Source organism: Pristiophorus japonicus, chromosome 5 (genome assembly GCF_044704955.1).
Source record: "Pristiophorus japonicus isolate sPriJap1 chromosome 5, sPriJap1.hap1, whole genome shotgun sequence".
NCBI lineage: Eukaryota > Metazoa > Chordata > Chondrichthyes > Pristiophoridae > Pristiophorus > Pristiophorus japonicus.
In genome coordinates, this window is record NC_091981.1 from 114803246 (window position 1) to 114818786 (window position 15541).

General features: G+C 46.3%; 1 protein-coding gene across 5 annotated transcripts in view; it reads left to right on the plus strand.

The window, feature by feature from the left end:
- nek10 (NIMA-related kinase 10) overlaps nucleotides 1-15541 on the plus strand; it is a 436136-nt gene that overhangs the window by 361950 nt on the left and 58645 nt on the right. For 3 of the 5 annotated variants that reach the window (XM_070880873.1, XM_070880875.1, XM_070880877.1), the window contains 2 exons: nucleotides 3813-3856; nucleotides 3973-4116. In XM_070880873.1, coding sequence (XP_070736974.1) covers nucleotides 3813-3856; nucleotides 3973-4116 — 188 coding nt within the window. The remainder of the gene's footprint in view (nucleotides 1-3812; nucleotides 3857-3972; nucleotides 4117-15541) is intronic. The other 2 variants (XM_070880874.1, XM_070880876.1) reach the window with 2 other exon arrangements.

A 15541-nucleotide genomic window follows, 5' to 3' on the forward strand; every position in this document is an offset into this window, starting at 1 on the left:
GAGGTGTTTATTTTCATTTTTTGTGCTGTGTTTCTTGTTTTAGGGGGTTATTCTCATTGATAGTAATGGGAGCTCGCACAAACGGAGTTCCCATTTTTATCAATGAGAATACTACATACTGATTGGTAGTCCAGGCCCACGTGACTCCAACATATAGATACGTACCTCGAAGTCATCTTCCCATGCACTGCGCAGCGAATGATGGCCTCCTCGTATATCTCCTCTGAACCCTCAAGTGCAATCACATCTTTCCTGTAATGTGGTGACCAGAACTGTACGCAGTACTCATCATCATCATCATCATAGGCAGTCCCTAGAAACAAGGATGATTTGCTTCCACGCCAACAAGGGATGAGTTCACAGTTATTTCAATGAAGGACCTAATATTCCAGGTCTTGAATTGCATTTTGAAGGGTGGAAGATGCCCGTGCGTGGATCTTTTTAACATGTGGTGGCCATTTCACCAGGCTTGACCAGTCCAGTGGCAAGGATCAATCAAGATGACTGGAGGCCAGCTCTGCTGCACGGACCTAGTGTGCACACATATCGCAGTGTGGGCTGGCCCATATTGACCCTGGGCCCTTGCCTCTTCTGGCCTCCGAACTCACGCTTCTCCTGGGTCCTGATCACGTTCCACTACGCACTCTTGCCACTCCTCCGCCCTGACCTCGCTGCTCCAGCTGTACCTGCCTGCACTCCAATCACTGACCTGGATATGGGCAATGTCAAATCCAGTCACCCTCTTCACTGCCATCGCCCTCATGCAGCAGCTCACGCTGCTTCATCAGCAGGCCAGGGCCATTAGAGGGAGCAGCATGCGGTAGTGTACTCTGCACAGCTGTGTTGGCAGATCTTACGTATTGCACTCTCAATGACCCAATTATCGAGGTATGGATGGAGATTCTGCATTCTAATGCATTCTACATTTGCTGCAGTCAGCTATTTGAAAATTCTGTCTTCATTCTTGGTTAATATTTACATAGATTGATCTGTCTGAAAGAATGTTTTGAACAATGAGTAGCCGTTTGCATGTAATGCTGGTGTTTTGGCAAAGAATATTTGTAGATGCAAATTTTCAACAGTCTGCCATAGAAAACATTAGCAAATTAGTTGCTACCTGTGTAGTAATAACCCAACATTGCACATCACTGGCACTGTACATACATGCTTTTGAAAATGACTGACATTTTTATTCCTAATTTTATTTACAAATTACATCATAGCAATCTTTCCAAAATCCATACGAATGTGTTTCTATGTATCTCATGTGTATGGCACGCAGTTCTTGTACATGTTAGCCTATTTCCGGTCATGTTTTTATTATAGAAACCCATATGTCAAAATGTCACAATTGGGAAAGAAGTTATTTAAAACACTTATAATGGGGAAATCCTATGCTAACATTTCACTGCAGTAATCAAGCTGTGACCTAACTAGTGTTGTGTACAGTTCTAGCATAACTTCTCTGCTTTTATATTCTATGCCTTGGCTAATAAATAATAATAACTTTTATTTATATAGTGCTTAAATAATAAAGGAAAGCATTCCAGATGCCTTTTTAACAACTTTATCGACCTGTTCTACTTTTAAGGATCTGTGTACATAAACTCCAAGGTCCCTCTGTTCCTTCACACCTCTCAGTACCCTCCCATTTATTGTGTATTCCCTTGTCTTGTTGCCAAATGCATTACCTCACTTTTCCAGATTGAATTCCATTTTCCGCTTTTCTTCCCAACTGACCAGTTCATCATTATCTTCCTGCAGTCTTAAGCTTTCCTCCTCACTGTCAACCATGCAACCCATTTTTGTATCATCTGCAAATTTCTTTACCATGCCCCCTACATTTAAGTTTAAATCATTGGGGGGAAAATTGCAGTCAGAGGCTTCCTTCGGACGAACACCTCCGACCCAAAATTTTTTAACGAAAATACCTGGTGGTCCCGGATTCGGTCAGAGGCCACCATTTGCTGTGCAGCCTACGGGAACATGTCCTCCCGGTACGTATTCATATCCTGGAATCACATGGACCTGGCCCACCAATCACTATGTAGTATTCTCCTTGATAATAATGGGAGCTCTGTTTGCACAAGTTCCCATTACTAGCAATGAGAATACCCTCCTAAAACAAGAAGCACAATTTCCCCCTTTGTTCTTTTAATAGCCTTGGATATATTTTTTAAGTAATTGGTAGGAGGTTTAGAGGGGATTTGAGGGGAAATTCTTTCACCTGGAGGGTGGTGGGGGTCTTGAACTCACTGCCTGAAAGGGTGGTAGAGGCAGAAACCCTCACCACATTTAAAAAGCTCTTGGGTATGCACTTGAAGCGCTGTAACCTACAAGGCTACGGACCAAGAGCTGTAAAGTGGGATTCGGCTGGACAGCTCTTTGTCGACCGGCAAGGACATGATGGGCCGAAATGGCCTCCTTCCGTGCTGTAAATTTCTACGATTTTATGATTTCATTCGGTCCTGGCGATTTATCTACTTTCAAAAATGCTAAACCTCTGAATACTTTCTCTCTTAGTATGTTTATCCCATCCAATATTGCAGTCTCTTCCTCCTTAACTTCAACTTCGGCATCGTTCCCCTCTTTTGTGAAGACAGCTGCAGAGTATTCATTAAGTACCTTACCCACATCCTCCACTTCCACACACACAGCATAATGTTGGTCCCTAATAGGCACTACTCTTTCCTTAGTTATCCTCTTGCTTTTTATGTAATTATAAAACATCTTTGGGTTTTCTTTGATTCTGCTTGCCAGTATTTGTTTTGATTGCTTAGTTTTTTTTCCTGTAGGACCTTTCTTTATGCTTGTAACGTACTTCTTAGCTGGGTGGTGCACATCACTTAGCCAATCTGGAATGCCTGCATTAAAAAGGAAAAGTATATTTTTAAAAGAAGTTTAAATAAGATATACATAAAAATATTCCTTTCTTCGCTAATCCAGAAAAATACTCACCTGGTCTCCCATTCAGTTAGAGCATCTTGTTCTATGTTCCAAATTTTCTAGTTTTTATTGATACATTTTGCTTAAGTGATATAAATATTTATTTTGGCATGACTGTACTTCACATACAAGAACACGATAGGCCGAAATGGTCTCCTTCCGTGCTGTAAATTTCTATGATTCTATGAAGAAGCTACTTTGAGGTGTGGCAACTGTGTTGTGCATGTAAATGATCCCACAAACAGCAAGGACATTAATATGCAGCTAATCTGTTATTTTGTAAATTGATTAATGGAGGAGTGTGGGTCAAGCCAGGGTAAAACACTCTATTCTTTTTTGAATAATGCCACAGGATATTTAACTCTGGCCTAAACTATCATAACAGGTCTCATTCAACACTGCACACCCTCAGTACCCAGCTGGAGTGTCATCTTAGTTTAACCCTCCAATTTTGTGAATCAGGCATAAATGTGATTGTGCGAGCCTTTGGGGCAGTTCATCTGCACTGGCAGTTCACTGGTGGGCTACATAAAATTTTCGAAAGGGAGTCACTCCCCTCATTTGAATAGGTTACTGACATAGGAAAAGCTTGTGTTTAGGATTGTCGAATATATATTTGTTGAATGGTTTTGAGTACTGGACAATATAATTATTATTTCTTTCCTGCCAAATTACCTCTTCAGGTAAGTGTATCCACTGATTTTTCCACTGTCTCCATTGACATGCTGTTAGTGAAATTGTGCTACTGTTCTTTAGGTATTGTTCAGCAGTGTGACAATGACCCCATCTCACACCTTCAAGCAAAGCAACAGCTTATGTATAAGTTTTAAAGTAGAAAATATGTTGACTACAGTTTTATTTTGCAGACCTGGAGGAAAGCCAAGGCCATCAAATACCAAGTCTAGACCAGGTAATTAAGGATTGTTTGAAACCATAATTACTGTAATGCAAATGTTTAATATTACATTTGTCAGTACTTATTTGTTGAGATCACATCTCAATCTTTTCTTTGTCTTGCTTGTTTAGATCTCCTACAACTAGGCTTTCTTCTACCATTACCTTCAGTTGGGATCAGAGCTTGCTTGAAGAGAACAGGAAATTCCATAAACTCAGGGTGGCAGTGCCATAGTCTACCAGATATAGTGCTTCGAAGGCTTAAGGATCATGGTAGTTATGTGAAATTATAACCAAGGGAAACTGAAGTGAGGGAAAATATACAGCAAATCAAAAAAAAGATAGATTCTAAGCATTATTACATTCTACAGAAAAATGTATCTTGAAAAAACTGGAGGTAGCTATCAAGAAACACTGTGCAGCTTTTGATAGGCAATTACTACTTTTAGGGCCCAAATTTTCCCAGGAGTTGCTCCGGTTTTTTTTGGAGCAATTTGATTTTTCTGGAGTATCTTTTTAGTTGCAATTCTGGCCATTTAATTTGCGCCAGTGTAAGTGAGTTAGTTAGGTTTTTTTCAGTTTAGTTTTTGTTTTTCAAATGGGGGCATTCCCAGCCACTTACGCCTGTTTTAGCCATTTAAGCAAGTTTGGCCAGCAAATAGTTGCTCCAAACTAACTTAGGCCAGTGTATGTTGCCACTTCTGTCCGCACAGAAAAACCTTACCTAGAGTAAAGGAATCGCGCAAGTAACTACATTTAAAGCACCACCAAGCACCAAACAAAGCACAAAAAGTAATAAGCATTCAATAAAAAATAAAGAACTGAAGTAAATAATTAAATTAACAAATAAAGAACTGAAGTAAATCCTACCTTCAACTAAACTCAGCAGTGGCTAGCCATGCGGGAGTCCCTTCGGCCTGGGATAGGTGCGCGAGAACATGGCATCTGAACGGGGGGTGGGGGGGAGGGAGGAAGGGAGAAGGCTCAACGCGGCAGGCTGGCGGGGGGTGCTGGGGTGGTGGGTGGTGAAGGCGGCATCTTAACAGGGGTGGGGAGGGAAGAGATCCACAGCGGGCCCGCCCCAACTGGGGCGGGAGTCCCTTCGGCCAGGGTTAGGTGCGGGACAACGCACCGGCAAGCCCTTCGGCCATGGCTAGGTGCGGGAGCGAGGCTAGGCTGATGGCATCTGAACGGAGGGAGGGAGAAGGCTCAACGTGGCAGGGTGGGGGGGTGGGGCTGGGGGTTGTTATGTATGCAACCCTATGTAACGTGTATCATACTGCCACCAGAGGGCATACCTGTTGGAGTCCCAAGGGATCCCAGCATCCTTGGGAGCACTGTATATAAGGCCTCCCATGCTGTACTAAGACTCTGGAGTTTGAATAAAGGAGCTAAGGTCACACGTACTCATGTCTACAGTACTCAATTACTGGTGACGAGACAACGAACAATCACGTGAAAATGCAGAGAACTGTTGGTATCCTGGAGAAATTCTCAGAAGGGGACGATTGGGAGGCCTTCGTGGAGCGACTTGACCAATACTTCGTGGCCAACGAGCTGGAAGGGGACGAGAATGCTGCCAAACGAAGGGCGATCCTCCTCACCGTCTATGGGGCAACAACCTATAGCCTCATGAAAAATCTTCTAGCTCCGGTGAAACCAACAACCAAGTCATATGAAGAACTGTGTACGCTGGTCCGGGAGCACCTAAATCCGAAGGAAAGCATTCTGATGACAAGGTATCGATTTTACACATGTCAACGGTCTGAAGGCCGGGAAGTGGCGAGCTATGTCGCCGAACTAAGGCGCCTTGCAGGACATTGCGAATTCGCTGGATTCCTTAAACAAATGCGAAGAGACTTTTTTGTGCTTGGCATTGGCCATGAGATTATCCTTCGCAAACTATTGACTGTTGAAACACTGAACCTGAGCAAAGCCCAGGCATTTATGTCCACCAACGATAACACCAAACAAATTTCACAGCATAAAGAGGTTTCGGCAAGTACTGTGCACAAAGTAACGTCGTTTTCAGGCAGGAATGCATATGGCAGAACGTACACGCCTGCAGCTGCACGACCTCAGATGACCCAGAGTCCACCATCAAACGTTAATGCGAGGCAGTTAACACCATGTTGGTGCTGCGGAGGTGATCATCGAGCCTATCAATGCCGCTTCAAACGCTATGTGTGCAAAGGCTGTGGAACAATGGGACACCTCCAGTGAATGTGCAGACAAGCTGCAAACCCTGCAAACCACCACGTTGCAGAGGAGGATCGATCCATGGTGGATCAGGCTGAACTAGAGACTCGAACCGAGGAGGCAGAAGTGTACGGGGTACACACCTTCACCACAAAATGTCCACCGATCATGCTAAAAGTAAAACTGGATGGAATTCCAGTATCCATGGAACTGGACATGGGTGCGATTCAGTCTATCATGAGCAAAAAGGCATTCGACAGGCTGTGGTGCAACAAGGCAGACAGGCCCATGCTTAGCCCCATTCATAGCAAGCTAAGAACTTACACTAAAGAGCTGATCCCTGTAATTGGCAGCGCAGCAGTAAAAGACTCCTGTGATGGAGCAGTGCACGAAGTTCCACTATGGATTGTACCAGGAGATGGCCCCACACTGTTCGGCAAAAGCTGGCTGGGAAAATTCCACTGGAACTGGGACGACATCCGAGCGCTTTCATCCGTCGACGACGCCTCATGTGCCCAGGTTCTGAGCAAGTTCCCGTCGTTGTTTGAGCCAGGACATCGAAGTTTCTCGCGGGCGAAAATGCAGATCCACTTGGTTCAACCCATCCACCACAAGGCACAGGCGGTGCCATGTATGATGTGAGAGAAAGTGAAAATTGAGCTGGACAGGCTGCAGCCAGAAGGCATCATCGCGCCGGTGGAGTTCACCGAGTGGGCCAGTCCGATTGTTCCGGTTCTCAAAGGCGATGGCATGGTCAGAATTTGTGGGGACTATAAAGTAAAGATTAACCGTTTTTCCAGTACCCGCTATCCAAGGCAGACGATTTTTTCGCGACCCTGGCTGCAAGAAAGACGTTCACCAAGTTGGACCTGACCTCGGCCTACATGATGGAGGAGCTGGCGGAATCTTCGAAAGGCCTCACCTGCATCAACACACACAAAGGTCTGGGCATCTACAATAGATGCCCGTTTGGGATTCGATCGGCTGTGGAAATTTTTCAAAGGAACATGGAGAGCCTGCTAAAGTCAATTCCACCCACCATACTAGTCACAGGTCGGGACATCATCGAACACTTGAAGAACCTGGAAGAGGTTCTAAGTCGGCAAGATCGCGTGGGACACGGGGTGAAACGCTCGAAGTATGTTTTCTTGGCGCCAGAGGTCAAGTTCTTAGGGAGAAGAATCGCGGCAGACGGCATCAGAGCCACCGACGCCAAGACGGAGTCCATCAAGAACGTGCCGAGACCACAGAACGTGATGGAGCTGCGGATGTTCCTGGGACTCCTCAACTATTTTGGTAATTTCCTACCCGGGTTAAGCACCTTGCTAGAACCCCTACATGTGCTACTATGCAAGGGAGACGACTGGGTATGGGAGAAATCACAAGAGGCTGTTTTTGAGAAAGCCAGAAATCTGTTATGTTCCAACAAACTGCTTGTTCTGTATAACCCATGTAAACATTTAGTGCTAGCTTGCGATGCGTCTTCGTACGGGGTCGGTTGTGTGTTACAACAAGCAAACGAATCTGGAACATTGCAACCGGTCGCCTATGCATCCGGGAGTTTGTCCAAGGCCAAAAGGGCCTACAGCATGATTGAAAAAGAAGCTCTGGCATGTGTTTACGGGGTGAAAAAATTGCACTAGTATCTGTTTGGTCTCATGTTTGAGTTAGAACCTGACCATAAGCCGCTCATATCGCTATTCTCAAAGAGCAAACAGATTAATACCAATGCCTCTGTTCGCATCCAGAGATGGGTGCTTACGCTGTCTGCATATAACTGTAATCCGCCACAGACCAGACACAGAGAACTGCGATGATGCTCTCAGTCGGCTACCATTGCCCACGACTGGAGTGGAAATGGCACAGCCTGAGGACTTGCTCTTGGTGATGGATGCATTTGAAAACGAAAAGTCACCCGTTATGGCCCACCAGATCAGGACCTGCACCAGCCAGGATCCTTTACTGTCCCTTGTAAAAAAAAAAACTGTGTCCTCCATGGGAGCAGGTCCAGCGTCCCAGCGGAGATGCATGAAGAGATCAAGCCGTTTCAACAGTGCAAAGACAAAATGTCCATACAGGCTGACTGCCTGTGGGGAAATCATGTGGTTTTGCCTAAGAAAGGCAGGGAAATGTTCGTATGCGACCTACACAGTATCCACCCAGGCATAGTAATGATGAAAGCTATAACCGGACTCAAATTTGGAGTTATGCATGCGCGAATGCAGCACTTGCTCTCAACTGAGCAATGCACCCAGGGAGGCACCGCTAATTTTGTGGTCATGGCCCTCCAAACCGTGGTCTAGGATCCACGTTGACTTTGTGGGCCCGTTTCTAGGCAAAATGTTTTTGGTTGTTGTGGATGCTTATTCAAAATGGATTGAGTGTGTAATAATGTCTGTAAGCACGTCCACTGCCACCATCGAAAGTCCACGAGCCATGTTCGCCATGCACAGCCTGCCTAATGTCCTTGTCAGCGACAATGGGCCGTGCTTCACCAGTGCTGAATTCAAGAAATTCATGACCCGCAATGGGATCAAGCACATCACATCTGCCCCGTTCAAGTCCGTATCCAATGGCCAGGCAGAACATGGAAACATAGAAAATAGGTGCAGGAGTAGGCCATTCTGCACTTCGAGCCTGCACCACCATTCAATAAGATCATGGCTGATCATTCACCTCAGTTCCCCTTTCCCGCTTTCTCTCCATACCTCTTGATCCCTTTAGCAGTAAGGGCCATATCCAACTCCCTCTTGAATATATCCAATGAACTGGCATCAACAACTCTCTGCAATAGGGAATTCCACAGGTTAACAATTCTCTGAGTGAAGAAGTTTCTCCTCATCTCAGTACTAAATGGCTTACCCCTTATCCTTAGATTATGTCCCCTGGTTCTGGACTTCCCCAACATCAGGAACATTCTTCCTGCATCTGACCTGTCCAGTCCCGTCAGAATTTTATATGTTTCTATGAGATCCCCTCTTATCCTTCTAAACTCCAGTAAATACAGACCCAGTTGGTCCAGTCTCTCCTCATATGTCAGTCCTGCCATCCCGGGAATCAGTCTGGTGAACCTTCGCTGCACTCCCTCAATAGCAAGAACGTCCTTCCTCAGATTAGGACAACAAATCTGAACACAACATTCCAGGTGAGGCCTCACGAAGGCCCTGTACAACTGCAGTCAGACCTCCCTGCTCCTATACTCAAATCCCTTAGCTATGAAGGCCAACATACCATTTGCCTTCTTCACCACCTGCTGTACCAGCATGCCAACTTTCAATGACTGATGTACCATGACACTCAGGTCTTGTTGCACCTCCCCTTTTCCTAATCTGCCACCATTCAGATAATATTCCGCCTTTGTGTTTTTGCCACCAAAGTGGATAACCTCACATTATCCACATTAAACTGCATCTGCAACGCGTTTGGCCACTCACCTAACCTGTCCAAGTCACCCTGCATCCTTTTAGCGTCCTCCTCACAGCTCACACCACCACCCAGTTTAGTGTCATCTGCAAACTTGGAGATATTATACTCAATTCTTTCATCTAAATCATTGATGTATATTGTAAATAGCTGGGGTCCCAGCACTGAGCCCTGCGGCACCCCACTAGTCACTGCCTGCCATTCTGAAAAGGACCCATTTATCCCGACTCTCTGCTTCCTGTCTGCCAACCAGTTCTCTATCCACGGCAGTACACTAGCCCCAATACCATGTGCTTTAATTTTGTACACTAATCTCTTGTGTGGTACCTTGTCAAAAGCCTTTTGAAAGTCCAAATACACCACATCCACTGGTTCTCCCTTGTCCACTCTACCAGTTACATCCTCAAAAAATTCTAGAAGATTTGTCAAGCAGGATTTCCCTTTCATAAATCCATGCTGACTTGGACTGATCCCGTCACTGCTTTCCAAATGTGCTGCTATTTCATCTTTAATAATTGATTCCAACATTTTCCCCACTACTGATGTCAGGCTAACCGGTCTATACCCGTTTTCTCTCTCCCTCCTTTCTTAAAAAGTGGTGTTACATTAGCTACCCTCCAGTCCATAGGAACTGATCCACAGTCGATAGACTGTTGGAAAATGATAACCAGTGCAGCCATTATTTCTAGGGCTACTTCCTTACGTACTCTGGGATGCAGACCATCAGGCCCCGGAGATTTATCATCCTTCAATCCCATCAATTTCCCTAACACGATTTCCTTCAGTTCCTCCTTCTCACTAGACCCTTGGTCCCCTCGTATTTCTGGAAGGTTATTTGTGTTTTCCTTCGTGAAGACAGAACCAAAGTATTTGTTTAACTGCTCCGCCATTTCTTTGTTCCCCATTATAAATTCACCTGAATCTGACTGCAAGGGACCTTTGTTTTCACTAATCTTTTTCCCTTCACATATCTATAGAAGCTTTTGCAGTCAGTTTTTATGTTCCCAGCAAGCTTCCTCTCATACTCTATTTCCCCCCTCCTAATTAAACCCTTTGCCCTCCTCTGCTGTATTATAAAATTCTCCCAGTTCTCAGGTTTGCTGCTTTCGGGCAGTCCAAACCATCAAGCAAAGCTTGAAACATGTGTCGGGAGACTCCCTGCAGACCCACCTGTCCCAAGTCCTGCTCAGCTACCGCACCAGACCCCAGTCGCTTACCGGGATTCCCCCAGCCGAGCTGCTCATGAAAAGGGCACTCAAAACAAGGCTCTCTCTTGTCCACCCTGATCTCCATGATCACGTCGAGGCAGGCGGCATCAACAAAGCATGTACCATGATCGCGCAAACTTGTCACGCGATATTGAAGTCAATGACCCTGTATTTGTACTCAACTATGGACATGGTCCAAATGGCTTGCTGCCACTGTCATAGCCAAAGAAGGGAGTAGCGTGTTTCAGGTCAAACTTGCTAATGGACTAACTTGCAGAAAGCATTTGGACCAAACCAAACTGCGACTTACAGACGCCATGAGCGACCCGAAGAGGACACCACCAACTTCGATCCTCCAACACACACACAAGTGGCAACCGACATCACGGTCGACCACGAAGCTGAACTCACCATCCCCAGCAGCCCAGCAAGGCTCAACAGCGCAGCGAAGAACCAACCAACTCACCCATACCTGCATTTGTACCGAGACGATCGACAAGGGAGCGAAAAGTCTCACCCTGTAAATAAGTGTACTATTGACTTTGGGAGGGAGTGATGTTATGTATGCAACCCTATGTAACCTGTATCATACCGCCACCAGAGGGCATACCTGTATCATACCGCCACCAGAGGGATCCCAGCATCCCTTGGGAGCACTGTATATAAGAAGGCCTCCCATGCTGTACCAAAACTCTAGAGTTTGAATAAAGGAGCTAAGGTCACAATTACTCATGTCTACAGTACGCAGCAGGGGTGGTGGATGGTGAATGCGGCATCTGAAGGTGGGGAGAGGGAGGGAGAAGGCTGAACTCGGCAGGCTGTGGGGAGGGGGAGGTGGTGGGTAGTGATGAGGAGGGAGAGAGAAGTTACATGACTGAAGGGGGGAAGGGATGAGAACAAAAGACCTTTGGGTGTCTTACCTTGTTTGGAGAGAGAGAAGAGCTGTGCTGCCATTTTTCACCTTTAACCTTTGAAAGTTTAACTTTTACTTTAACGATGGGTGCAGCAATATCAATGCCACGGATTTTGCAATGGTTATGCATCACGGTGCTACGTAGGAGAGAATTGATTAGAGCTCATCGCATCAGTCAGGAACATCAGAGCCTGTAGGCTGCTGGGCATGAGGCCTTACACACCTCGACAATTTCGAGTCAGGCGTTCGTACCTGGACCTGAATGAATCAGATTGTGTCAGAAAACTGCGTTTCCGCAGAGACGTTGTCCGTGAGATCTGTGCGTTGGTGAGACCAGAGTTACAGCCGAGAAGCAGCAGTTGGACTGCCTTGTCTGTTGAAGTGAAGGTTACAGCTGCACTTTCCTTCTATGCCTCGGAATCGTTTCAACCTACAACTGGAGATGTGTGCGCCATCTCTCAACGTGCAATACATATCTCCATTCACCACGTCACAGCTGCACTGTTTGCGCGAAGGAATGACGTCATCAAGTTCCCACTGACCACACAAGGAATGCGTGACAGGGCTGTGGGCTTCTGCAGGATTGCTGGCTTCCCGAAGGTACAGGGCTGCATTGATTGTACCCACATCACCTTGCGAGCATCTGTGGAGGATGCTGAGCAGTTCAGGAATAGAAAAGGCTTCCACTCCCTTAATGTGCAGCTCGTGTGTGACGACAAGTACCACATCATGTCAGTTGATGCAAGATACCCTGGCAGCATCCATGATGCATTCATCCTACGCGACAGCGTTACATCTGACATGTTTGAGCAGCATCCAGAAGAGCAGAGCTGGCTACTGGGAGCCAAAGGTTACAGCCTGGCCACCTGGCTCATGATGCCCCTACGCGTAACCCGGATGGAAGCTGACTGTGAGTACAACATGTTACACATTATGACACGCAGCATCATAGAGAGGACCATTGGCATCTTAAAACAGGTCCGATGCCTGGACCATTCCAGAGGCTACTTGCAATATTCCCCTGAGATTGTTCACTGTTGTGTGCTGCATGCTGCATAACTTAGCCATCATGAGGCAGCAGCAGCTAATAGTAGAAGACCCACCTGCGGTGAGAGCGCCTGATGATAATGATTTGGAAGATACAGGTGACAACAAGGAGGTCGTGGAGGAGGATGATGACGACGATCAAGAAACCATGTAAGTGCCTGAGGCTGGAGCATGACATCGGAGGAGGGCAGGCCATCGTGCTCCTTTAATGATTGCTCGAGCCTTGCGCCAGCAACTCATCCATGAATGCTTTACTGATGCCTGAGGGCTCAGCGACAACTATTCCCATATGGACATGTTTATTTTTTGCAGTTCCTAAATGTTTTGTTGTGTTAATGGAGCATGATTCAGTTTTAATGTAAAAAATATTTTATTGAATAGTTTAGAATGTACTTCACTTTAGTGTAAAAAAATAATTCTTGTATCAAACTTTACTTTAATATGACTCTTTAAGGTCACGTAAAAACTTTACGATCACTTATAAACTTGTAAATTTACATAACTTACAAAAAACTTTCAATTTGAAAACAGTTACAAGAACATCAACAACAACAACAGCATCAAAGAAAGGCTGCACCCATCTCTCATCCACATTTCAGTGAATGTGCACTTCTTCATGGGGAGGGGGGCAGGGGCTTGAGTCTCTACAGAGGCTAGTGCAGAGATTGCAGTGGGAGTGGCAGTTGATTGGCCTGGCTGTGTTCCCTTATTGCAGCAGCTACCTCCCTGATGGCCTGTGCCGTCGTTTCGGCTGCCTGTTACATTCCCTCCCTGATGGCCAGTGCCGTCATTCCCCCTGCCTCTGAAATTACCTCCCTCATTTCCCATGTCATTACTGCTATTTCTCCCGACAGTCCTGTTACCTCATCACCCACCCCACTGATGGTGTGCACGAGTAATCGGGTAAGGTCATTGGTCTCCACACCCAATGCCATCACCTGAGCCACATCTGTTGCACCCTGCATGTCAGGACAGCGAGGTACATTTCTCCTTCCCCTCGCCCTTGGTCTGTCTTGCAGCACCCCTCCAGTGGGAGGCGCAGGCTGGGACAGTGTGGCCATGGGTATTACAGGCTGCATTCCACCAGCACTGGGAGGCGCAGGCTGGGACGATGGGGCCCTGGGTGTTACAGGCTGCATTCCACCACCACTGGGACCCGGAAACTCGGATGGTGGGGCACTGAGTATTCCATACTGCATTCCACCAGCACTGGGAGGTGCAGGCTGGGACATTGGGGCACTGAGTGTTCCTTACTGCACTCCACCACCACTGGGACCCGGAACCTCGGAGGGTGGGGCACTGAGTATACGATACTGTATTCTATCACCACCACTGGAACCCGCAACCTCGGAACTTTTGAAAGCATGGAATGTCAGACCAAAACTTAAACCACTATGCAGGGACTGAGACGAGCTGAAGCCATGGAATGTCGAACCAGAACTTAAACCACTATGCAGGGACTGAGACGAGCTGAAGCCATGGAATGTCGAACCAGAACTTAAACCACTATGCAGGGACTGAGACGAGCTGAAGCCATGGAATGTCGAACCAGAACTTAAACCACTATGCAGGGACTGGGACGAGCTGAAACCATGGAATGTCGAACCAGAACCTAAACCACTATGCAGGGACTGGGACGAGCTGAAACCATGGAATGTCGAACCAGAACCTAAACCACTATGCAGGGACTGGGACGAGCTGAAACCATGGAATGTCGAACCAGAACCTAAACCATATGCAGGGACTGGGACGAGCTGAAACCATGGAATGTCGAACCAGAACCTAAACCACTATGCAGGGACTGAGACGAGCTGAAGCCATGGAATGTCGAACCTGAACCCATGGAAGTGATTGGCAACATGAGTTCAAGATTCTACCCACCCCCTCCCCCCTCCAAAGTTGGTCTGGCTCGTCCGCATCTGAATCTTCTTCTGGATCTTCAGGATTGGCATCAGGTTTTACAAAATATAACAGAATAGTCAAATGGTTAGCAGCACAGTAGGGGGCAGGATGGGTGGCATGAGTAGGCTCACATGTAGCAGGCCAGGGCAGCAGGTTGATTTGAAAGGCCACGATAAATTTTCAGGACTTACCCTCTCCCTCGCGTGTGGGCCCAGCTTGTGCAGCACTGATTTCTTTTCTCCAGGTAGCACCCATCAAAGCAGCGACCCTCTGTTCCAAGGGCATCAGTTGTTGCAAATTTGTCGGGCCTCCTCCTGTTCGATTTCTTTCCCTTTTGTTGTGGGCCACTTTCTTCTGCAAAGATGAAAATATAACTTGTTAGAGAGGGTGTCTTTCTGCTGGGTGGAACATATACAGATGGTCACATTTACAAATGCATTTCCATTGAAAATTGAAAATATTACTTACACTAACTACTTGACCAAGGTCCTGCTATTTCTTTTTACACTGGCTTCCAGATCTCGTGGTGTTCACCACTGCGCAGTAATCTTCTGCAACTTGGTTCCAGCATTTCTTAATTTCTTTGGGTGGCACCTTTGTGTGACCTCTGTTGCTGGTATCCAGCTCCTGCCATCTCTTCTCAATGACATTAACTAGTATCTCCAGTTCGTTATGCAAGAAATTATTCGTTCTTGGCGCATGTTGTTGCATTGCTGTATTGAATTGATACTGCGATTTTTCAAAACACACAGTCCTTATTTTGCATGCAGCAATGAATGATTCTCACCTATGCAGCACTCCTTCTGAAAGGTTAGTACTAACACAGAGCACTCACTGATTCCAGCAGCTGATTTCTTCCACAGTACTCCAAACAGCACTCCCTCAGGCTCCAAAAATCAATCAGGCACCAAAAATCACTCACAAGGATTTCCCTTTAAAAGTGGCCGATTGCCAATGTTAATAAGCCATTGCGTATGCGCGACCGCTCCAACGCGCATATGCAATGCTG